At 39.7% G+C, this 25,002-nt stretch overlaps 1 protein-coding gene across 3 annotated transcripts in view; it reads left to right on the top strand.

Annotated features, from left to right (window-relative positions):
- Positions 1–563: 563 nt before the first annotated feature.
- KIF5B (kinesin family member 5B) overlaps positions 564–25,002 on the top strand; it is a 40,462-nt gene continuing 16,023 nt past the window's right edge. The window contains exons 1-13 of one of the 3 annotated variants that reach the window (XR_012628812.1): positions 564–942; positions 10,825–10,912; positions 12,575–12,648; positions 13,097–13,201; positions 13,608–13,656; positions 13,989–14,044; positions 14,142–14,229; positions 15,699–15,823; positions 17,399–17,503; positions 17,935–18,080; positions 22,169–22,317; positions 23,657–23,850; positions 24,639–24,707. Coding sequence is in view for 2 of the 3 variants with exons in the window: in XM_074867432.1 (XP_074723533.1) it covers positions 817–942; positions 10,825–10,912; positions 12,575–12,648; positions 13,097–13,201; positions 13,608–13,656; positions 13,989–14,044; positions 14,142–14,229; positions 15,699–15,823; positions 17,399–17,503; positions 17,935–18,080; positions 22,169–22,317; positions 23,657–23,850; positions 24,639–24,707 (1,374 nt within the window). In the remaining variant the exon portion in view is untranslated. The remainder of the gene's footprint in view (positions 943–10,824; positions 10,913–12,574; positions 12,649–13,096; positions 13,202–13,607; positions 13,657–13,988; positions 14,045–14,141; positions 14,230–15,698; positions 15,824–17,398; positions 17,504–17,934; positions 18,081–22,168; positions 22,318–23,656; positions 23,851–24,638; positions 24,708–25,002) is intronic. The other 2 variants (XM_074867432.1, XM_074867421.1) reach the window with 2 other exon arrangements.

Genomic DNA, 25,002 nt, shown 5'->3' with positions numbered 1-25,002 from the left:
CGCTCGGGCGCGCGCCTGTCGAGGGCCCTGTCGCGAGGCCCCTCACTGTCACCGCGGCCGTTAGCGGAGCCCGCGCGCGGGGCCGCGGCCGCCGGCCGGAGGAGGGGGGTCCTCGCCCCCCCCAGGGATAACGCGGTGCTCGACACCCCCCGCCATGGCGGCGGGGAGAGGTCTCACCCCTCCGTGCAGCACCTCGGCCGAGGCTAACCCCGGCCGAGCGGCTGCAAACCCCGCTGAGGGGGAGCGGGGAGGCTGCGCCCGATGCGGCGGCGGGAAGGTGGGCGGCGCCCCCCTAGCGTCGCGCTTTCCTCCCACCCCCGGGAGCCCCGCCCCCTTGAGCCCCGCCCCCCGGCTCGCGGCAGTCCCACGGGCGTCGAACGCGCGGGTGGCAGCTGCCCCTCCACCCCCGCCACCGCCTCGCGCCTGCGCCGTAAAGCCCCAGCGGGGCTGGGCCGGGCTGGGCAGGCGTCGGCGCGCCGGCGCGGCAGGTCCCCGCCGAGGGGGCGTGGCTGGGCGCTGCGGAGGGTGACGTCACCCGCCCCGCCCCGCCGCTGGCACCGCCTCTGCCCGGCGACGGAGGGCCGGGCCTTGCCGGCTGTAGGCGCCGCCATGGCTGCCATATTGGGGAGGAAGTGAGAGCGGGAGGCGGCGGCGGCGGCCAGGAAGGAGCCCTTCCCTTTTCTCTTCTGCTTGGGCGGGCGCAGGCTTCCCGGCAGCGGCGGCAACGGCGGCTTGCGAGACCCCCGGCGCGGGCGGTGCACAGGCGGCAGCGGGCGGCGACGGAGCTGAGCGCCCCGGAGGCGGTGTTGGCCTAAGATGGCGGACCCGGCGGAGTGTAACATCAAAGTGATGTGTCGCTTCAGGCCCCTCAACGAGTCCGAAGTGACCCGTGGTGACAAGTACATCGCCAAGTTTCAGGGCGAAGACACCGTCGTCATCGCGGTGAGGGGCCGCCCCAGACGGGAAAGGCGGGAGAAGCGCCGGGGGGGAGGGGGTGTCGGGGGTCGGCGGGGTCAGACACGGCGGGGATGGGCGCGGTGTGAGGGGAGAGGGCAGGGCTGAGGCGCTCGGGAGCGCCCACGGGCGGGGACGCCTCGGGAAGAGGGGGGTGGCCTTTTTGGGGTGCGGGGGGAAGGGGAGGAGAGCCGGCAGAGCTGTGGACGGGGCTGGCTGGTCTGTCTGTGGGCATGGTCGGGCAAAGAGCGGGGAGCTGGTGGGGGCAGACGTCCCCGAGCAGTGGGCATTGGGCTGTGGGACTCGTCGGTGGCAGCAGGTCAGGAACCCTTTGACAAAGGCTCCGGCGAAAGGCTTGCGACTTCGGGCGTAGCGTCAGGTTTCCTTGCCGAGCCCGAGCCACAGGGCACGCTTCAGTGTGTCCGCGGAAAACGCGTGAATGACGAGGTGGATAATAGCAGGCGAGTCCTGCGGTGTGTCCCTCGGCTAGGCTGTCCTTGGTTTTGGCGACCGTGAAGAGTTTGACCGCTAAATACGTGCTCAAAATGCATGCGTTGGACCTACCATGGAAGTTAATTGTCTACAGAGAGTTTTTTGGGAAGAAAATGCAGAACAACAAACAGCGCAGGCTCTGGTTCATTGGTGCTTGTGATGTGTAAATAAGTATTCGGCCAATAACTTTTTTTTAAAAATCATCATAAACAGACCGTTTGGCTTATTACATGTTTGTAAATGCATTTTAACTAAAGTCACTTTGCAGAGTATGAGGCCTGTTATAAAACAACGTGGATGTTACCGGGGAAAAGATAATGCTTTCCTTTTTGTTCGGTGTTATATTTAGCTATGAAGTGGAACTGGAATATAAAATTAAAGTACAGTAGTCTATTGCCTGGTTTGGTTGGTATTGTGCAAACACACTTTATTTGCAATGTTTGTTTTATTTTTGCTAACTTTTAGTTTGTTTTCATATAAATACTTTTTTCTCTAGGGACAGTGATGGTCCTCCATTAAAGTAACTTAGATGTCAGTTATCTGTCTTCAAATTTTCGTTTTTATATTCTGTTTCTCAAGGCCATCAGTAATAGCTTTTTCGCACAGTATCTGAAGTTGAAGGAGGTGATTTAAGAAAATACTTTTTTTAGTATGACTTACTAAATACTAGTGCTCTAGTCTCTTACTAAATACTAGTGCTCTAGTCTGTTAATATTCAACTGAATTTGTCAATAAAATATGGAATTCCATGAGTCGGGAGCTACAAGAACGATAGCATGCTTGTGAAATGAGGTAATTTGGGCATATTTCAGCTGGCAAGCTAGTATCTTGGAGTACATCTCTTCTTCCTGAGGTTGTACAGGTAAATTCCTCAGTGTACGGAACCAAGCCTGGAAAATGGAAAACTTAACTAGAACAAATTATCTCACTTCCATCAGTGAACACCCATTCATTGTGACACTACATATTCTGTTCAAAATCTACAATGAAGTTTAGAAACCTTGATGATTTCTGACTTTAAAGAAATATATTTTCCACATGTTCTTTCAGTAGTTCTAATCTGAAGAGAACAGAAAACTTGCATTGTTTAAGTACTCTTGAAGTATGCTTTAAAAATACCTAAATTGGAAATTGGGCTGAAGCAGTACTGTATCTGAGTAGAACAGTCTGATGGCATGCTCCTGAGGGATCATGTGGGCTTTCTGCTTGGGGTTAATATTTAGTGTTACCACTGTACTTTGGTGTTTTCTGCTTTGGTAAAAATGACAACAAAAAAATCTGTCAGTGGTCCTAGGTCTGGGACTTGCTGTGTCTGACTTTGGGGAAAAATGCTCCCCCCAATTATTAGATTGGGTAACAGTGACAGCATTTGAGTTCTGTTTCACAAAATCTTAATAAAGGATTTTTGTTCTGTGATTTTTTTTTTTTTTTCTTTTATAATGTGGGATGTATGACAAGATCGATGTTCTCAAAGTTATGGCTTAGTTCTCTAAAACCGCTGAGACAATTACTTTAGCTTGTGGCTTGTTTTTTTATTTGTGATGGTATAAACTCAGCTTGTTAAAAGTTGCGAACCTTCCAACTTGAGGCTGTAGCCAGCCACCTTTTGTGTGTGTTGTAGAATTTCCCAAGGAAGGATAGTAACAAGAATAGTCTTTCTCATGAAACAGTTTCTGAAAACATCCTCAATAAACTGTGTGTTTGGTTACTTTCAGTTGTTTGATTTCTGTCTTTATTGCTACATGTCATACTGGCTGCCTGTTGGACAGTAATTGAGCCACTTTTATTTTTTTAATAGCTGCTTTCCTCAGCTGTCAGAAGGACTTGCACCTTCTGTGTTTGCCTGGGTCTGTGCTGAAACAGTGAAGGCTTCTTTAATAATACTGGGGAGTTGCCTGTAATGTAGATAGGAGGTGAAAACTAGGAGACAGTGGAAGCAGAGCTTATACCAGTCTGCAGATTTGACTCCTCTGCGGAGGAGGGTGGGGAGGGAAATCAGTGACTATAACCAAACCCTCCTCCTTCCTTTACTCCCCTGTCATCTCTGAGCTATCTATCCACCTTTCTCTTCCTAGCTCCTATGTAATTACTGGCATGGTTGTCTTTCTGGACAAGTGAGTTGTTTTGATTTGTGTTAGATAAAATACTTGTTCTAATTGTAGCTAGTGTGTAACAGCAATGCGAGGGGACGTATGGTGTTGGTCTCTTTTAAAGAGCAGACTTAGAAAAAGTATTGTCCTTCCACAGGATGAAACCTTTTTTAACTAGTAAAGAGCTTTTAAATTATTAAAGGTAGCTTCTTTCTATTTTAATATTTTGTTAAATATTTTTTTTCTAATGGCTCTTCCTGTTACTTAAATGTGAGGGTTTTGTTAAAACAGATAATAGGGTGATTTGTTAGGAGTATATGGCTTTTATGTTAAACATCATAAATGTACCTATACACAAAATTGATAGCAATTTTCTCATGGATCTCAAGCTTTTGAGTAAGATGAAACAGGGGAAAAATAACAAGCTTCTAATATGTATGATTATGTCCTTTATTTTTTCAAATATAAAACTGCTTGCAACTGAGTAGCTTTATAGTTCTGCATAACATATCTATACCTCTTTTTAAAAAACATTTCTATACCTAGTCTTGCTCATCTCAAAACTGTCCAAAAGATAAGATAGATTACTGAATACAGTGGCACTCTTGAGTATTTTGGACTGAAGTCTAAACTGAAAACAGAACATCAAATAGCTGAAGTGGTGAGGGGTTATAGGCATTCAGGCAAATGGGCAGCACCCCTCTGTCGTCCAAATGTTTCTATAATGATCATAGTATGTTCCTTATTTCTGTGGCTTTTAAGAATGAATCATGGCTACCTGCCTGTATTTTCATATTTGTTTAGAGTACTTTTTTTTTCTTTTGTATGCGAAATGTAACCCCTGTGATCCTGGAAAGAACTTGAGACATCTAGCTTTCTTTTTCATTACCTTTTAAACTAGTATTGGATAGTAAATGAGAGCAAGGCTAGGTTTAAGTTAAGTTTGAATCACGTTAATAAAGATCCCTTGCTATTACTGCAGCTTTTGGCAGCAGATTATTCAAAAGGAAAATGTAATTTGTGTGTATTGCTGAAAGAAAGACTGTGCCAGACTGTATAAATGGAAGAAGCAAGGTGCATTCTTAAAACAACTTTTTTTTATTATTTGCTAATGTAAAGGAAAACACTGTTTAATTAGAAGCACACGAATAAAAATGCTCCATGTCTACGGTGCAACTTTAAATGTGAATCGAAAATTGCAATCTGTAGCTGAAACAGTCATATTCTTTCAGTGTTACTCTGTAATTATTTTTTTAACTTCATTCCATGAAAAGGTGGATAACAGAGATGTTTTTTTAAATGATACTGGTATGATTTAAAAGAAGGCGAATATTCTAACTTGCAGTAACCTGTAAAGGGAGAGCTATATTCTGGCTGCTGTACCACTTGCTTAGAAGTGGTACAGCACCTCACTTATCTCCTGTTTGTTTTTTTTTTCTGAAGTTGAATGACCATTTTTATGCCAGCAGTGCTTGTTTTTCTTTTTAGAAGAAACTTTTTATTAAAGCATAGCCTGGCTGAAACTCTTGTTCCAAAATTCCTCTCTGTTTTCATGCTGGAAATTGAGTTTCTAGTCACAATTTTTTAAAATAAGATTACATGGTTTAGTCCTTTAACAGTAAATAACTTCTGTAAAGGTTGATACTTGAGTTGCAGTATTTGCACAGAATTAAGAAAAACAGAGCAGAAAGAGCTGAGATCCATTAACTGTTCTGTATCAGCTGCAGTTTTGTATGCATAGAGCTAAGACAAGAAGAAAATCCTTTTTGCTTATCCTAAAAATAAACTACTAATTGGGAAGAGTGCCTTTTCACTCATTTGCAATGTTGGACTCCGTTAGGTGTGTCAAAGCAGCAATACCCTACTTTAGTAATAGGAAGAACTGAGTCAGGTATTTGACATCACACTTTCCAGAAATTATTCAGTGCTGGATTTTTCTTTTAGCGTATTTTGTGTTGATGGGAAGAATGTTCTTTAGTAAAGATGCAGAACTTAAAGGGAAGGTAAGCTCATTACTTCAATTTCTTGCCAAGAATAAGCTAACCATGGGTGGGTATAACATTGTTTTAACAGTTCATTCCAGCAAAAAACAGTGACGAGCATCTGGGTATGTTGTGTAGAAAAACATGCTACTGATTTTTCAAGTAAATTTTCACTACTGACTTTGCTTCAGATACTAATGCATGAAAAATAAGGTTAACTCAGGTAATCTTAAGAATAACCAGTTTTATACTTTATGGAAAGTTACAGTGGTAAAAAATTTTTTAAAAAATTATTTCTGTGGAGATAACCTTAAGTATTTCTCAGACTCGTAAGATTTCGGTCTAGTTGTTATCACAGACTTTTGCGTGGTCCTCATTGAAGGTACTGACAAAACTTAACTTCTGAAGAAACTCGTGCATGCTCCAAATCTTGTATAATTTAGCTGGGTTGAGCATCTGTTTATATAAGGATAGTGGGGAAACTAATCTTCAAATTAACTGCAGAATTGTGTACTTGAACGTGAACCCTTTATTAAGATTCAGTTTAAGTACTGCTAAATCACATTGGCGGATGTCCTTTTTGCAGGCTATGAGAGTGCTTGCAAAGTTCTTGCTGTGGGACCACATCCCTTCAGTACAGGTAACTACAGGAGCTGAAGTTGTCGTGTGACAGAACATGTCAGAAGGTGTCGTGACAGAACAAGTGCTGGGCAGGGAGCGAATGTAAATGTTGAATTCTCTGTATTTGGAGAGAGCAACTCAGAAGCTCTGCTTGTTTGCTTGATATTTTATGTGTTGCTTATAGGTTGTATGTGTTAAATTTTTATTAGGATTTGAGCAACACTTGCTGAAAATTTCTGGAGTATGTAAAAGCATCGTATCACAGTAGTGACACTGCTGCTACCGCTGTTATGGACACCATGTGGTAATGTTGCTTGGATCTTTTGTGTTCTCAGTTCATCATAATATCTGATTGTTTACTACTTGGGGAAGAAAAGGCATCTGGTATAGAAAAAATATCTGACACTTTAATCTTTCTTGATTAATCTCTTAAAGGTAATGAGGAGGATTTCTAGGGCAGGGTAATCTGTGTAATACTGTTTTAGCGTTGTTTACAGCAGAAAGACTGTAAAGAGAAGTGATAAGACACAGCATTGCAGATGACAAAGATGTGAAACCATACTGAGTGGGAGTAACTTGTATTTTTTTGAAAAACCATAATTATCCTGGAACCTGCTTGGCTGAATCTACTTGGTTAGATATTGATTCAGTGATGGTGGAGCAGAGACATGCCTCTAATGTGGGTTTTCATAGGTGTGATAAATGTACTGTGACCTGGGAGGGGAGGGAAATCTCTAACTGGATTTTTGAGTGCTTTGAAATTGTATTGAGGCTTCATCTAGAAACATATAATACTGAAGATATGTAAACAAATACTCCACTTTTCACTTGCAAGGGATGGGGAAGTGATGAGGTGTAAACAGGACCCTTGTGAGGATTCTTTTGGCCAGAATTATTAAATTTTGTGGGTATGTTGATAGCAGTTGCTAACTTGAGGGGAAATTGGAATTTGTCATGTGCCTAGCAGCTTTCACTGTATAAATAAACAAGATCAATTAAAGGTGTTACTGCCCAAGTGAAGTCCTTGCAGCTTGGTTTTCTGTTCCTACTAGTCCATGACATTCATCATACAAGTTATTCTTTATATTAACATTTTGTAAAACAAAAGAGACTGTAATTGTACGAGATACTGTAATTTGGCTCTGTTCTCTTATGAAGGCATTTAAATGGCAAATAGAGAGTAGATAGCCTAAAAGTATTATGTGTCAATGGACTACTCTCAAATTAGTAAAAATAATTTTCCTTTAACACAGATAAAGACGAATAGTTCAATTCAGTCAACCTTTGCTTCACTGAAGAATTAAAGAGAATTAAAAGGAAGAATTTAAAAAAACCCAAACCCTTCTAAACGCTGTTTAAAAATTTAGAGAAGGAAAGCTTTTTCAGAACCTGCTGCAAATATCTGTAGATTGCAGGATGATTGCAGACTAGTGCAGGTTGTGCCTACAATTCTTTCTAAACAAGGTATCTTCCTGTACCGGAAACTAAGCCTGTTACTTTTTTTAAAAAAAGTTGGATTTCTTTGACGCAAATAAAAGATCTGCTATTTGACATCAAAAATATTCATAGAATTTGGCATCAGAAATATTAATAGAATGGTTTGGGTTGGAAGGGCCCCTAAAGACCATCTAGGTCCTGCCATGGGCAGGGACACCTTCCACTATACCAGGTTGCTCAAAGCCCTGTCCAGCCTGGCCTTGAACACTTCCAGGGAGGGGGCAGCCACAACCTCTCTGGGAACCTGTTCCAGTGTCTCACCACCCTCACAGTAAAGAATTCCTTCCTTACATCTAATCTAAACCTACCCTTTTCCAGTTTAAAACTGTTACCCCTCATCTTATCACTATGCTCCCTGACAAAGAGTCACTCCCCATCTTTCCTGTAGGCTCCCTTTAAGTCCTGGAAGGCTGCTATCAGGTCTCTTCAGAGCCTTCTCTTCTCCAGGCTTAACAACTCCAACTCTCTCAGCCTGTTCTCATAGGCGAGGTGCTCCAGCCCCCTCATCATCTTCATGGTCTCTTCTGGACCTGCTTGAGCAGGTCCGTGTCCTTATTGTGGGGGCCTCAGAGCTGGACACAGAACTCCAGGTAGGGTCTCATGAGAGCGGAGTAGAGGGGAAGAATCACCTCCCTCGACCTGCATGCTTCTCTTGATGCAGCCCAGGATGCAGTTGACTTTCTGGGTTACAAGCGCATGTTGCTGGCTCATAGTCAGTTTCCCATCTGCTAATACTCCCGAATCCTTGTCTGCGGGGCTGCTCTCAATCCACTCTTTGCCCAGCCTGTATTTGTGCTTGGGATTGCCCTGACCCATGTGCAGGACCTTGCACTTGGCCTTGTTGAACCCCATGAGGTTTGCACGGGCCCACCTCTCAAGGCTGTCCAGGTCCCTCTGGATGGCATCCCTTCCCTCCACCGTGTCGACCAAACCACACAGCTTGGTGTCATCAGCAAACTTGCTGAGGGTGCACTCAATCCCACTGTCCATGTTGCCGACAAAGACGTTAAACAGCGCCAGTCCCAACACCGACCCCTGAGAAACGCCACTTGTCACTGGTCTCCGTTTGGACATCGAGCCGTTGACCACAACTCTTTGAGTTTGACCATCCAGCCAACTCCTTGATCACTGAGTGGTCCATCCATCAAATCCATGTCTCTCCAGTTTAGAGATAAGAATACCATGCAGGACAGTGTTCCGTAGTATATTCTGTAGTTATATATAAACACAATAAAGTATGTGTTCAAACACATATACTATGCAAAATATCATTTGCATTTTAATGCACTTTCTGTTCTCATAGTTGTCATGTTCTATTGGGAACAGCAAAGATCAGATAAGTTGGGATTTGAGAGAAATAGTATTTTTACTATTGTAAAATTACAGTTGTTACATAGACTGTCAGAAGATCGTATCTAGGAACTTTCCCTAATTCTTCTAAAATCAATTTAATTGGATTAATTGTCCTCTATATGTTTTCTGGAGCAATAATTTGGAGAAGAGTTTAAATCTTCCAAGTACAAACACACAAATTGCTAATGCTGCACAGGTTGCTTGCAGTGACATTGGACACTATCGCTTTTGTCACTACATATTTGTAGTGGTAAGTATCCTCCAAAATGGTGTTATTTCAGTGCATATAAATATGCATTAATTGTTTATATGTAAAATATGTATATACATATGCATATATAAAAATATGCATTATCTGATTAATGTTTTGTGATGTAGATGACTTGCAGTGTGGCTGATGGATATTTGTGAAGTTGGAGGCTTCTTGAAACTACACCTGCTAGTGAGAAAGAAAACTTATAGCTAGTGTTACCTTTTCTACAGTGACTTACCTTTTTATGTTACGTGTTCTCAGTCTTCATTTTCTTCCCTCAGGGTTACTTGAACTTACTACTTGTTTGACTTCTGGTACAGTTGTACCTGTAGAACATAGGCATTTGAGGTGTATTTGAAGCTAAAATGACTAATCGGGAAGACTTGCAATCTCCCTGCTGTGAAACAAGAATTCTGAAAAACTTCAGCACCTTAGGGATAGTTTCTACCTACTGAGTCTTGTGGTTTCTTGAGTGTGTTTACACAGTGAACGCTGTAATTATTTTTTCCAAGAGGAAGCTCATCCACCAGAATTCAAGCCCTCTCAGCAGATAGATATGTGTTGAATCTAAAAAGCTTTGTTTTGTGTTACGCTAGACGTTACTAAAAGACAAATGGAAGGTCAGGCTGGCTAAGGGAATGTGGTGGGTGGGTGAAAGTCGGAAGCTATACTTGTTTCTTTGTCAGGGAGGCAGTTCCAGAATATCCTTGGGGGAGGATGGTAATGAATTAAACTTAGACAAAATGGAGCGCTTGACAGTTGCAGTGAGTTTAGCAATGGTAACTGACGCAGGTCACTTGCAAACCTTGCCTACCTGCTTCGCTACCTACTAAATCAAGCTCTGAAAATGCTACAAAAATTTAAACTTCATAAGATGAGCATAATAGTTCATATCCTGATTGATGGTCAGCTGCTTAGAACCGTATTATGACAATGTCTTTAAAACAAAGCAAAAATCCAACATTACTTCAAAAAGCTATGTCAGAGCTTCCTGCAGTGTCTTCCAAAATGAGTCTTCTGTGAAAGGTTCCGTTCCTCCAAAGTGGCTTCTTCCTTCGACTTACGGAGCTTTATTTAAGGATATAATATATGGGGAAATAGTTCTTGTGCTGACTGTAGGTGATCTGAATGTTTCTTTTTGATTGGAGGTTTTTCACAAATGTTGCAAAGACACATACTGCGTGTGATGTGGTGTAAGCTGTTTTTCATAATTTGGGTCTACCAGAGTAAACCAACTACCAGAGCAGAAGAGAATAAGGGATTTTCAGGTGTACAGGCTAGGCATTGGTTTGCGTTGTAAATCAAGTGAATCGAGGCCTTGTGGCAGAGTAGTTTTGGAGAATTATTTAGATTGTACTTTGAAGCCAAATATATTTAATTCAAGGCCTTACTTGTAGGTAAGAATGTGAAGATTTAGGCAATACCATATAAGCTGATTTCCTTGCTGCAGTCTTCAAATGCTTAAAAAACCCAAAAGATTGGGCTGAGACAGTATAAACTACTTCTGTATGAGCAAACACCTTCTGGTTCTGCTTCCAGTGTCTGGTTTTTTTAATAGCTCTTCTGTGTCTTTTTTTTCCAGTCCAAGCCATATATATTTGACCGCGTATTCCAGTCGAACACATCACAGGAACAAGTATACAATGATTGTGCCAAGAAGATTGTCAAAGGTAAGGTGGAACAGCAACTTGAAGCGCAAGGAAGTGTCTCATATTCGTGTGGATTTCCGTGTTGAAAAGTGATACTTCTATTGCTCCCTTTTACCTTCTGAATGTTTGATATGAGCCAACATGGATTATAGCAGTGTAAAATCATCCTGTAGTTCAGCTGATAAATAATGTCAATGCTTAACCTGCTGTTTCAGTCAATTATAACATTTGAAAACATTTACCTGTCATGTTTTGGTTTTCTTGCAATTCTCTACAAAAGATTGTTTAAAACAATTTGTCAGAAATTAATCAAAATAACTCTTATGAATAGGTTTGGGTACCCCCCCTTCAAATTTATTGGTGAAAACATTATACGTTAGTTTGTTTGAAGGAGTATAAGAGGAAAGGGAACCTGTGAAATCATGTGTATGTTGTAGGTTGTTTTCTAAGCTTGTTTGCTTAATACACAGTTTAAGGAGTATATTTTTGAATGTGATTTTTAGCTTCACAACTCACATTTAAACTTTTAATTACCACTATGCATATCAGGGTATACAGTTTCTCCAAACCTGAATTGTCAAAATTGGCCTAGTAACTTCAGAAAATCAAGTCTTATCACAAAGAAGGTTATACCACACTAAGTTGTTGTAGTAAGCAATTAGGTAGTTTCCTGAAAATAAAATTGATTAATTTCTTGAGGAGATCAATAATAAGTTCTAAATGAAACAACTTTAATGAAGACTTGTCAGAAACCCCTGAAATGTTAACTATTAGTGACAAGACTGGGTAAAATACAGGATTTTTTTGATCATTAGAAAAGTGAATGGCTGTGGGAAATCCATGCTACTGCAAGTATTTAACCCTTTCATGATTTAAATAGTAATCTGGATTAGATCAGAAGTTTTCTCCTTAAAAGCTAGAGTTAACTAAGAATTGTAATGCTGCCCCCTTCCTCCATCTAAAACTCTGATCTCTGTTTCTCTGTGTGGCATTTCTAGGCTGTGCTACATCAGGTGGCAAATGAGCTCTGGTAGCGGTGCAAATGGATTAGGGTATGGTGGGGTGGCAAAGCCTTTCCCATTTGGAGCATCTCATGCTTGTTTTTGGAAAACAAAAGTTGGCTTGCAGGATATGATTCTACAGTAACTGACTTGTAAACAAACCAACCCACCAGCCCCTCACCCCTCAATCTAAAACTTTGGGTTGATTCAGTCATAATTTGAAAGAGAATCTTATGGCCAAAGAGTAAGATACTTGAAACTTGTGGCATAGCCTGTTTGCTTCACAATTGGACAATTAAACTTTCCTGAAGGCAGAAAATTCTACAGCGTTCTTGTGTATGGATATCTTCTTCTGAGTTATCAACAGCTATCTGTTCAACCTAGCAGTTGTATTGATTTCTTTTTTGTTCCTGACTGAAGTCCTGATTTTTCTGGTTGAAGGAATAGATGCTTCTAATACAGTGAAGTTCTAAAACACAGTTGATGATGACTTAATGCATTAAAAGGGGTAGGGAGGAACACTCTCCTTCCCCCCCCCCCCCAACTCTAGCACAGAGTTCCCAAACATTGAATGATTTAACTTGCTGAACATTTTAAGAATTGACTGCTGTGCATTCTATTTCATTTGACTTTCCTTTAGAAAAAGGAAATGAACCCTAATGAAAGTACTCTTTCTCTTTAGATGTACTTGAGGGATACAATGGTACAATATTTGCTTATGGGCAAACATCGTCTGGAAAGACACACACGATGGAAGTAAGAAATCTTAAAATTATTTTCTTCCAAGTGTCCCTGTCATCTCCTTTCATCACAATAGTCTGCTTGTTTCCATCTTGCAATTTTAATTTTCTTTCCATTGCAATATTTTGATACCTGAAATAGTTTTTTTAGGACTGTAAATGGCAATTACTGTATTTTTTTTTTTTTTTAGCCCTCAGTAGCAGGATGAGAAACACAAGAATATTGTTAATAGTACATATTCACTTTTAGTAGTTTGGGAGATTTCTGAGGCTGTTCTTTTCACTGCTTGCAAATGCTGGGTCTAAATGGATGGTCAAGACTTTCCTTTATAGCTGAAATAAGTGCATGATGCCTGTCACCATTTTCAAACTAATTTGTCTGTTAACTGTTTTGGCTTTGGATACCGTCTATGATACTGGATTCAGTATAAATGTTTCAATTTACTGTATCTTTTTCTAATAAGGGGAAGCTTCACGACCCAGATGGAATGGGTATTATTCCAAGAATAGTGCAAGATATTTTTAATTATATTTACTCTATGGATGAGAATCTTGAGTTTCATATTAAGGTAAACTTTTCTTCATTTTACTTCTTTTATCTATATCAAAACTGGAAGTAGTCTGTGGTTAAATGGATGTTCTGTATGTGTTTCAAATGCCTGTAACTTGGAAAATCTAAACATGAGTTATTTCTGAAGTAACCGACTTGTTAAAGAAATATGTTAACACTTTAATCTTGTTTCCATTAAACATTGATGGTAGCTATCCTGATAACCTATGGCAGTGCTGATAGTGCTTGAAGCTTTTGATCAGAATAGTTTCTTCTTAAAGGTGTATTTTAGTTCAGCCTTAAGGACTTGAGCTAGATGTGGTATTATGTAGGAGGTCATGATGATCATGTTGGATCGTTCTGATAAAAAAGCAATGCATTTTTGCTTTCTGATGCTGTATCTCTATTCCCCTTCCCATTTCTAGGTGTCATATTTTGAAATATACTTGGATAAAATAAGGGACCTTTTGGATGGTAAGCCTTTTCATTATATTGAAGGTAGAAAATTGTTCTGGAGAGAGATACAAAAAAAACCCCAAACCCACAAAAACCTTATCTTAATACTGAGATAGGTATGCAGTATGCTAATAACCTGTACATTATAAGGGTACATCAAAATGAGAAAGCGTGGAGCTAATCTATATAATATTACTAAAGCTGCAGTAGTGGTTGTTTCATGTATATTAAGTTTTTTATAAAGTGTTGCTGAGAAATAACACCTTTTACGTGGACATATGTTGTACAGAGCTAGTTCAGTTTGCAAAGAAATCGTATATACTTTAGCTTTAGACCTTCTTCTCTTCCAGTTTCAAAGACCAATCTTTCTGTTCATGAGGACAAAAACCGAGTTCCCTATGTAAAGGTGAGCATCAGTCTGGTATGTTTTCATCTTTCACTCCTCTAGTGTGCATGATTTACTTCTGGCTTCTTGGTGTGGTGGTTTTTTGCTTTTTTTAAAGGGTTGCACAGAGCGTTTTGTATGTAGTCCAGAAGAAGTTATGGATACTATAGATGAAGGAAAATCAAACCGACATGTAGCAGTTACGAGTAAGTATTATCTTTTGTCTCCTTTTATTGCTTTACTGATTTGCTTCTGGTATGCCTTAAAAAGTAGGGAAGACAAAAATAGTGAGTTAAATAATTCAGGTTTTTGAAAGGGTCTAGCATAAGCAGTTTCAGCATGTCTTTCAGAAACAAGCATTTTAATTCCTTTCTTGTTAGATGTTGTTACTTAGGCTTGGATTGGAAGGAGAAAGTAAGTGATTAGTGAGGATCTCTCTTCATTGGAGAAAAGGGTGTAGTTCTGCATTAGAAATAGTCAAAAGTCCCAGTTTCTGGAATTTGTTTCAAATAACCTGTAAGTAAGGCACTGTGGCTTATCTACAGTTTGGCCATTCTGTTTCATATTCTAAGAAAAGCTGGTCAGAATATATATTCAGACATGCTGCAGATTTAAGCAGTATCCCAGTGTCCCAGGTTTTTTAGCCTGGGGCATGCAACTGAGTTGCAAGGAGCCATGTCATAGGCCTCTGAATTGTTACAAGAAGCAGGATTAGGAAATGACAGAGGGTTTTTAAAAAAATAAAGTAAAATAAAATACGGAAAGATGAGGTGCATGCAAAATAATACTTTAATTCTTATCAACTGAAGTGACTGTCAGAAATCTTTGAGAGCCAGTTTGAGGACAAGTTTCACAATTTTCCTGTTCTTTATTCAGGAAAAGAACGAATATACAGTTGTTGAGAAAATAAAATATTTTTCTTCTCATTTCTTTGGTTAAGGATCAAAAAATAAAAATATTATGTTCCTTTTAAGGAATGACTTGGTCCTGCACTTCTTCTTTGTTGCTCCTGTTCTGAAGGGGGGACCAGACTAAGTAACAGAGAAGTAACAGAAATTTGGATAGAAGGATGTTATTCTGTGTTGAGCTGCTTCTGTGGCATTAAGATGGTCCTTTTAGGCCTGTGAGGGATTTGTGGTTAAAAGGGGACAGAAATAGGTAGACGTTCTCATTCAGATTGCAGTCAGCTTAAATTTTGTTAATGAATTAAAATAATTCTTTAAATTCAGTAAGTCTTGCTTACTCTGCATGTTTCACAGCAGAGGGGGCAGTAGGTATTTAAACCATAAAGGGGTGAGAGGTTATATAGCCATCTAGGTCAAATTTTCATGAAAGGATAAAATGTAATGCATTGTAAATCTACGCGCACGCACAAAAAGTTCTGGTAGCAGAACGTAGATGTGCTTTCTGTTCTAATGGAGTAAATAAAATGTGTGAAATCCATAGCTGACAGGCTATTAGATCTGTAAGTGAGCTTGTGTGGTATTAATAGAAGCCCAAGGGAGGCTGGATCTTTGTTATTCACTTAAATGATACTATTAGTTTTATTGTCATTGAGAGACTGCTCTATACAGTTTCATTACCTTTAGATCTGTCGCTTTGCTGTGGGAAGATACTGTTTTGTTAAGTTCGGTTGTACAAATATTTTTGACAACTTATGTATTTTGGATTATAGATATGAATGAACACAGCTCCCGAAGTCATAGTATTTTTCTTATTAATGTAAAACAAGAGAATACTCAAACAGAACAGAAACTAAGTGGAAAACTTTACCTTGTGGACTTGGCAGGTAGTGAAAAGGTAATTCTGGATTTCTTTTTCTGCTCTGAAAAACAGTTATTCTTTACAATCAAATATTTTACAGTACTGTAATACTGATTGTTCAGTTGTCATCTCTGAAGTGTTTTGACTTTGAAATGTGGTTTCTGAATCCTATTCTGGTTTGGCTGTTAGATACTGTCTCTTTAAGATGATCAGCATTTCTGCAATGAGGGTTTGTAAATATGGAATAGGGTGGGGAAATAGGCTAGAGTTCAGTCTCGGTATCTGTGAGAGCAAAAAGTTTACAGGTGTGTTGGCTAGCCAGGTACTGGAATAAAAAAAGTGTTTTATGGATGTGGAATATCTGAATTTTCTTATGTAGTGGTACTAAGTTTCTTAACTTGAAATACTGATTAACATTGTTTAAAATGACAGCTTGCTTTCCTGTGTCAGTGGCTTAAAGCAGAGAATGAAATATGTACCATTTTGCTTAGTCTGTATCATTTCTTATAGAGTGTAATTAAAGAACTGGATTTTTGATCTTTTCATCTTTGCTTCTGGGTTTACCCCCATCTTTGTCTCCAGCCTTTTTCAGTCCTTTCTGCTTGCTGTTGTCTTTTCCTCACGTCACTGTTCTGTGGCCTTATTGTTGTCTCTGATCCTGTGTTTATTCTGAAATTTTTTCTTAGTAGTGGTCTTTTCTTTTTTAATGCTTCCAGTTTCATTCTCATTAGAGTGAGACCAAAGTTAAAGAAAAGGGCTGTGTTGCAGGTCTCCTTTCGCTGTAGTTTTGTTCCTTTTGCTGTTTATTTCAAACTTTGCTTTCGTGCTTCTCCCTGTCTTTTTGAAATACATGAGGTTTTCTGATGCCTTGTATTGGGTTGGTTTAAACGTAGGCAAATAAAATTGCTTAGTTGTTGTCATGATCACAGCTTGGTGAGAATATAAAGGGAGGATTATAGAACTATAAGTCAAATTTAGCCCTTGAGGCAGAAGAGCTAAGATTAATAGAATTGTGTCAGGGTAGATTTTTTTTCACTTTTCTGCTGATATCTATTTAAGTTCCTAGAGCACTCATGTAGGTCAGATTCAGCCTCTAAAATCTGTTCTCACAAATTCTTGCTAATATCAACTATGCTATGTTTTCCAGAGGGAAATGGGGAGGGTTGGTGGTGGTGTGCGGTTTGGGGTTTTTTGTTTCTTTTTGTTTGTTTGTTTTTCTTAAGGATGACCTCTGGACAAACTATTCATAACACTTATTTCCTTTTGCTTTAAGGAATTCAAGCTTTTTGATAAACGTCAAACAACTTTTGAAGTCTATTTGATAGTAGTTTTTAACTATACACATATCTTCTATGAAAAGGCATGAATTGCAGGGAAAATATTCACTTCAGTTTAAAAAATCAGAAACCTCTTCAAACACTGAGTTCTGAATGAAAATTGGTGAATCGGGGAAGGAGAAGGAGTTTGCTTAATCTAATCCAACTTGCTTATGAGTACCTCATAAAATCAGGGAGACTGACTTAAAAGCTGAAAAGTTACTCAAGTCTTACATTAAATATGAAAGGTGTTTTTTTGAAGATGTGTTTAGTAATTTACTGAAATGTTGTATAGGTTAGTAAAACTGGAGCAGAAGGTGCTGTGCTGGATGAGGCCAAGAACATCAACAAGTCTTTGTCTGCTCTTGGAAATGTCATCTCGGCTTTGGCTGAAAGCAGTGTAAGTGTTCTTTTGTATTTTTATACATCAAGGTTAAAGGCTTGCATCTCTGAGCATGATTCTATGCAGAAATTTTTTACTGATCTCAGTGATATGCATGGAGTCTTTTAAACTAATCCGGTTGCATCAATACCTTGCAAATGGTCGTTATTCTTATACCTTGTTGACACTGATAATTAATAAAGTTACATTTAATGTTGAGGCACCTAAACATCATAGTGAAAGTTTTCTTGTACTCTCAAAGTTACTAAACATAGAAGTACAATTCTATGTCACACCATGTGTGTTCAGTCTTATGATTTATGAATTAAAGTAGAACCTAGTGTCTTTCTAATGAAGTTAAAACTAGCAAAAGCATAGCTCTTATTTCAACAAATGAAATAATGTGTCTAAAAAACCATGACTGATTAATTTAACCATTTTCTTGGTAGACTTATGTTCCATATCGTGATAGCAAAATGACCAGAATCCTTCAAGATTCACTAGGGGGTAATTGCAGAACGACTATTGTTATTTGCTGTTCTCCATCTTCATACAATGAATCTGAAACAAAATCTACTCTTCTGTTTGGCCAAAGGTGAGTAAATTACATCATATTTTGCTCTTTACTATGCTCAGAAATAAGTAAGTTACTCTGTTAAGATTTCTGAACCAAATAATTAGAATGCTTTCTTTCTGTAATTCTTCAGTGCACACATGGATAAGTGCTATGATCTATCTTATATAAAAATTTTTAAACTGATCAGGATCCTGAAGACTCTATTTCTAGGAGGACAGCATATAGTTTGGTTCAGAATCACAGAATCGTCTAGTTTGGAAAGGACTTTGAAGATCATCTAGTCCAACCGTTAACCTAGCACTGACAGTTCCCAACTACACCATATCCCTCAGCGCTATGTCGACCCTACTCTTAAACACCTCCAGGGATGGGGACTCTACCACCTCCCTGGGCAGCCCGTTCCAACGCCTAATAACCCGTTCTGTAAAGAAATGCTTCCTAATACCCAGTCTAAACCTTCCCTGGTGCAATTTGAGGCCATTCCCTCTTGTCTTATCGCTCATTACTTGGTTAAAGAGACTCATCCCCAGCTCTCTGCAACCTCCTTTCAGGTAGTTGTAGAGGGCGATGAGGTCTCCCCTCAGCCTCCTCTTCTCCAGACTGAACAACCCCAGTTCCCTCAGCCACTCCTCGTACGACATGTGCTCCAGACCCTTCACCAGCTTCGTTGCCCTTCTCTGGACACGCTCGAGTAATTCAATGTCCTTTTTGTAGTGAGGGGCCCAAAACTGAACACAGTAATCAAGGTGCGGCCTCTCCAGTGCTGAGTACAGGGGCAAGATCACTTCCCTGGCCATGCTATTTCTGATACAAGCCAGGATGCCATTGGCCTTCTTGGCCACCTGGGCACACTGCTGGCTCATGTTCAGAATATGTTTTAATGTATAGTCTTGGAGGGCGATTGATACTCTTCTGGTTTTGGCTTTTTGTTTTTTTCTAAAGTGGAAGGAGGCTGAAAGGAATTCTCCTCTGTTAAGTTGGATCCTTTATTTGCTGGGAGAGCCTATCCTCTGCCACCCTTTCTTTGATAGCATGCTGAATTGCGTCTTCTGGTCAGTTTTCTGTATCTAGCATTCCAGTAACATTTCAGTTGTAGAATGCCAGGTTAGAGGGGACCTCAAGGATCCTCTGGTCTGACCTTTGTTGGCAAAGCACAGTCTAAACAAGATGTCTCAGCACCCTGTCCAGCTGAATCTTCGAAGTGTCCAAAGTTGGGGAATCCACCACTTCCCTGAGGAGATCATTCCAGAGGCTGGTTGTTCTCATTGGGAAAAATTTTCCTCTTGTGTCCAATCGGAGTCTCGCCAGGAGTAACTTGTACCCATGTCTTTTCCATGTGAATCCTTGTAAAAAGGAAGTCTCCATCTTCTTTGTAGCCACCTTAAAGGGTGGAACATGGTGATAAGATCCCCCCCTAAGACTTCTCAAGGCTGAACAAACCCATTTCTCTCAGCCTTTCCTCATATGACAGGCTTTCCAGTCCTTTGATCATCTTTGTGGCCCTTCTCTGGACCCTCTGCAGCCTGCCCACATGTATTTTGCATAGCAGGGACCAAAACTGAACACAGGATTCCAGGTGTGGCCTGACAAGTGCCGGGTAGAGTGGGATAATGACTTCTTTATCTCTCCTGGTGATGCCCTTGTCGATGCAACCCAGCATCCTGTTGGTTTTTTTTTTTGCCACTGCAGCATGCTGCTCACTCATACTGAGCTGCTTGTCCACCAGGACCCCCCAGGTCCCTTTCCACAGAGCTGCTCCCCAGCCAGGTAGATCCAAGTCTGTGCTGCACTCCTGGATTATGTTTTCCCAGGTTCAAGACCTTACACACCTCATAAGGTTCTTATTAGCCCACTCTCCCAGCCTATCCAGGTCTTCCTGCAGGGTGACTCTCCCTTCCAAAGTGTCCCCTTCCCCACTCAGTTTGGTATCATCATCAGGGTACACTTGATCCCATAATCCAGGTCACTTACGAAGATATTAAACAGTGTTGGGCCCAATATCAATCCCCAGGGAACTGCGCTTGTGACAGGTTGCCAGTTTGAAAAGGAGCTAATTACCACCACTCTCTGGGTGTGGCCTGTTAGCCAGTTCCCCACCCACCTCACAGACCACTCGTCTAGACCATAACGCATCAGTTTCTCTAGGAGGAGGCTGTGGGAAACCATACTGAAAGCTTTGGAGAAATCCAGGTAGACAATGTCCGCCACTCACCCCACCTCAACTGAGCAGGTTACTTTGTCATACAAGATGATCAGGTTTGTCAAGCATGATTTGCCCTTGGTGAATCTGTGCTGGCTTTTCCTAATCATGTACTTGCTTTTGACTTGTGATAGCCCCAAGGAGGATTTGTTCCAGAACTTTCCCAGGGATTGAAGTAATACTGATGGGCCTATAATTTCCTGGGTCCTCCTTGAGGCCTTCTTGTAGATGGGGGTGATATTACCCTTCTTCCAGTCTTCTGGGATGTCCCTTGATCTCCACGGCTTCTCCAAGATTATGGAGAGCTGCCTCATGATGACGTCAGCCAGCTCTCTTAACATCCTCGGGTGGATAACGTCAGAGCCCATCAATTTGTAGGGGTCAAGTTCTTATAATAGTTTAAGCTGAGCTTTTGCTTTTCGAACTCATTTCTGCGCACCCTGGCAATGCCCTTGTAGTTCCCAATGGGTATTCATCTGCTTTGAGTTAATACTTCAAAATTCTTGTGTCATTTGTACTTGAATTTATAAGTACCTATTCCAAATTCAGTATTTTGATAGGTATCTGTTCTTTGCCACTCTGTTGTTAATGCTTCGTCATAATACTCTGGTTCCTGACCACTAGATTTAATCACTTCATTTACCGGAGCACATTATGAGAGCTGTCAGCATTTTACCTAGTTCATCTTGTCTTCTGTGTTAGTGTACCTCTTCCACTTCAGTTCAACAAGATAGTTTTCTACTGGTCTTTTCAGATAAGTTTTTTATTAAGGGGAGTAGACTAGATGACTTCAGAACTTCTTAAAAATCTGGCAGAATATGGGTAGTTAGTGGGTGTGGAGTAATGACTGCATTTTGCAACAGTGGAGTTTTTTTGGTCTCCTTTTAAAATCTAGGTCTTTTCCATTCCTCTTAGTATTTCTTGAATGAGCTATCAGGAAGTGTTTTCCAGCTGTAGCTCCGTAGTTCCACTGCTTCATGCTCTTGACTTCTTCAGGAGTTAGTAGTGTACGCTTCTATCTCAGTCACCATAGTTAATGTGGTATATTAATTCAGCCTGCTAGGGATGTTAAATTCATGCTGAAACCCTCAGCTGTAGTCACTGAAGGCTAGATAAATAATCATGTGACTTAGTAGGAAATCATGTGTCTCTTGGTAGTAATCAGTCTCAGTAAGACTTTGCAGAAAGATGCTTATAGGAGTCATAATAAGGGGACAGGGGGATTTCTAAATACCATTAAGCTTTTTTCCTGGTTTGATCTTTGAGGGGAAGTGTTTGGTAGTAGGAGACTATACAGAAAAATTACTGAGGTGAGGTATGGCACGAAAGTAAAACTGTACGTTAACTTCATGACGATACATTATTAATGCTTGTAGTTTCATCTCCAAAGCTAATGTCTTTGGGTAAAATTTGCCTGACTGAATGTAGACAATCGCATCTGAACTTTATAGCTGGTACACCTTGTTGGTTAGTGGAGATTTAGTAACTGGATTTTTAGGTTGAAATGAGCTGTTTCTTAAATAAATTAGGTGGTTTACACCCTAAAAGTGTTATACTCTCCATTGGAGAAATGTTTGCTAGGTGTGGTGAATGCTACCCTTTGTTCAAAGCTGTGCACTACTGTCCTGACTTGAATTCCTTCAGGTGAAAGTACGCAGATTAATTTTTCCAACTCAACCAGCTTGGGGTTTTTCAGTCTTCCCAAAGGTTATTGTATTGCTTTGTCCATTAAGAGTTGTATTAATCCAGTTGGAAGAATAGTAAGTTGACAGGGAGTAGAAATAAGCTTTTGGAAGAGTTGGGAATGTTTTCACTTTTACCAGTGATATATAGAAAGTTTATTTAATAGCCTTTAACTCCTTTCTCTAAAAATGAAGTTTCAGAGCTCTTTGGTCTTTCTATGTAGAGCAAAGACCATTAAGAACACAGTCTGTGTCAACGTGGAGCTTACTGCAGAACAGTGGAAGAAAAAGTATGAGAAGGAAAAAGAGAAAAACAAGACTCTGCGTAACACCATACAGTGGCTAGAAAATGAACTCAACAGATGGCGGAATGGTGAGAAACAATTACATTTTTGTTCTGCAAACTTAGTCAAGACAACAGACACTGTATTAGTCTTCAGGATAAAAAAAAATAGCTAAGAGCACTATGCAAGACACTAATAAGAATATTAAAGTTAGGATATTAAGTTGGCATTGCAACTTTGTATTTTTCACTGGAACGATTAATAATCACATAATGGCGAAAATGTGTGGAAGTATACTGATGTTAGGTTCTTCAGCACTTGGTGTACTAGTAGAGTCAGAGTTGTATGCATTCTAAATTTTATTTGGGGGTGGGAGAAAAAATGATACTAATTTTAAATGCAGAAACTAAGTAAAATTTCCTCTGGTTTGGTTTTCTAATTCAAATCAGTATCACAAGATCTTGTCATTGTTTAAAACTCAAATATGTTAATCGGCAAAAAAAACCTCCAAAACCCCAAAATTGCTGACAGTACAGAATGTGTGTCCATTCTTTCTTCCTGAATAATTAACTTCTTATCACTGAAGTGTCTGGCAAAAAAATGTGAGTTACATATGAAGCCTTAAAATCAGGAAAGTAGGAACATAGGTCATACTTACAGATGTATTCTGGAGTTTGTCAGCTATAGAAGATGATTTTGCAATCTTGTAGACAACTGCATCACATACTGATGTAAACATGAGAAAAACATGGTAGCTTAAGTTCAGTAGGGTGTGATTTTTAACTTTTTTTTTTTAAATCTTTTATGGAGATGGTATGAGGCCACACCTGAAACGTTAAGTATAGTTCTTCCAGAATATTGACACAAGGTACTGAAGTGTTGGAAAGAGCCCGTACCTTCCAAGGACTGCATAAAATCTTTTGTCATAAGACACTAAGGAATTTAGTTTAGTTTACCAGAGAAGTGCATTGATTTAGCATGTGGTATTTTTTCTGTGTGAAGTTAGTAAAGTGTTCTCATCAGAAAAGGCTTAATGAACATAAAAGTGTAACTGAAAAAATATTTTACATTAGAAGCAAAGCAATTTAAAAGTAAATATGGTTACCCAGCAAAACAGACTGCCAAGGGAAAATAAAGCATTTTCTGTCTTCAGGGCAAGGTAAGTGTCTTTCTAGAAGATAACAGTTTGATATGAGGTTGGGAGCTCATAGCAGAGTAACTGGGTGAATATAATGTTCTGTGGTAAGCAGGAGATAGTTCAGATGACCTAGTGGTAATTTTTTTTAATCGTGTAATCACGTGAAGTCAATTGCCTATTAACTGTGGAGTGCTGTTAGTAGAGAGTATGTAATCCTTCTCAAGGCTAACTTTGTGGAACATACTTCATGGCTGACTGTACAAAAACTTAAGTATATTCTTTTCTTTAAGGGGAGACTGTACCAGTTGATGAACAGTTTGACAAGGAGAAAGCCAACTTAGAAGCTTTTGCAGTGGACAAGGATATTACTGTTATTAATGATAAACCAGCTACCACAATTGGAGTAACTGGCAATTTCACTGATGCTGAGAGAAGAAAATGTGAGGAAGAAATTGCCAAACTATACAAACAACTGGATGACAAGGTATGCTGTTCTTATTTAATGTAAGACCTCTTGGAAGTATATCTTGAAGTATATTATGTAATATTTAATTTGCCAGTCTTCATTTGTTAGTACAGCTTAAATATTTGTCAATTCTGAAGCTCTGATTAAGAGAAATTAAAATTGTCTTATCTGGTGTTAACCAAATATCCTTTCTCAGTTGTTCTCCTGCCTTTGCTGAAACTACTAAAAAGTGTCCTGAAAACTAAAGTACCAGTACATAGAAAAAAAATATAAAAATGGAAGTTGGGAAGGAAAAGTTAATGAGAATCTTGAATGGTGTTTCTGCTTTCTGGGTGTAGAATGTTTCTAGTTGATTGTTTGAAGTAATACTGTACCAGAAAAAGGAAAATGACAAAGCAGGAAAATGAGTAATTTGAAGACAGCTGTTTTTTCCTTCATGTTATGCATATTTTATCTGAACATAATTTTAAATTTAAGCAGCAGTACTAAATCTGGAGAGAAAAAAATCTTTTAATTAAATCTGAATTGTTTCTTGGAAGTTAGAACAACTTGGAGAAGAGTTGCAAAAGCACAGGTATAAGAGTTTTGTCTTTGAAGCATGGTGTGTTATACATCCATGCCAGGTTAAGAACCTAATGGATCAGCCAGTGGAATCAAAAGCATTGGTTTTTTACTTTTATTGCTTTCAGTTGTGTAATTGTCTCAGAATATGGAAAAGTTAGATGCCTAACATCTACTGTCTCTTAGATTATTTTTCCAGAGTGGTATATGTCAGTTTATTGAACACAGTCTTACTTCAACTGCAGGATGAAGAAATTAATCAGCAGAGCCAGTTAGTAGAAAAACTGAAAACACAGATGTTGGATCAGGAAGAGGTGAGGTTTGCTCTTGCATCTTTATTCTATTTTTGTTTCTTTCATTTAAAAAAATTGGAGATGTTCTGAATAGGTCACAGTTTATGACCAGGGAGTAGAATGACAGCTTAACTGCTGTACAGTAGTTCTCTTTATTCCTTATCTAAATGCTCTGCCTGTTCATTCCCCCCACTTACACTGTGCTAATGGCTAAACTTAAACCAGTTTACTTGAAGCTTAAGTATCCATGAAGGTTGAAGGAATTGAAATATTTTATGCAAAGACATTAGCAGTTGTTTTCCCCATGCAAAGTTAG

Source organism: Strix uralensis, chromosome 1, assembly GCF_047716275.1.
Source record: "Strix uralensis isolate ZFMK-TIS-50842 chromosome 1, bStrUra1, whole genome shotgun sequence".
Taxonomy (NCBI): Eukaryota; Metazoa; Chordata; class Aves; order Strigiformes; family Strigidae; genus Strix; species Strix uralensis.
Note: the sequence above shows the minus strand (reverse complement) of the source record. Positions and strands in the feature narration are given on the sequence as shown.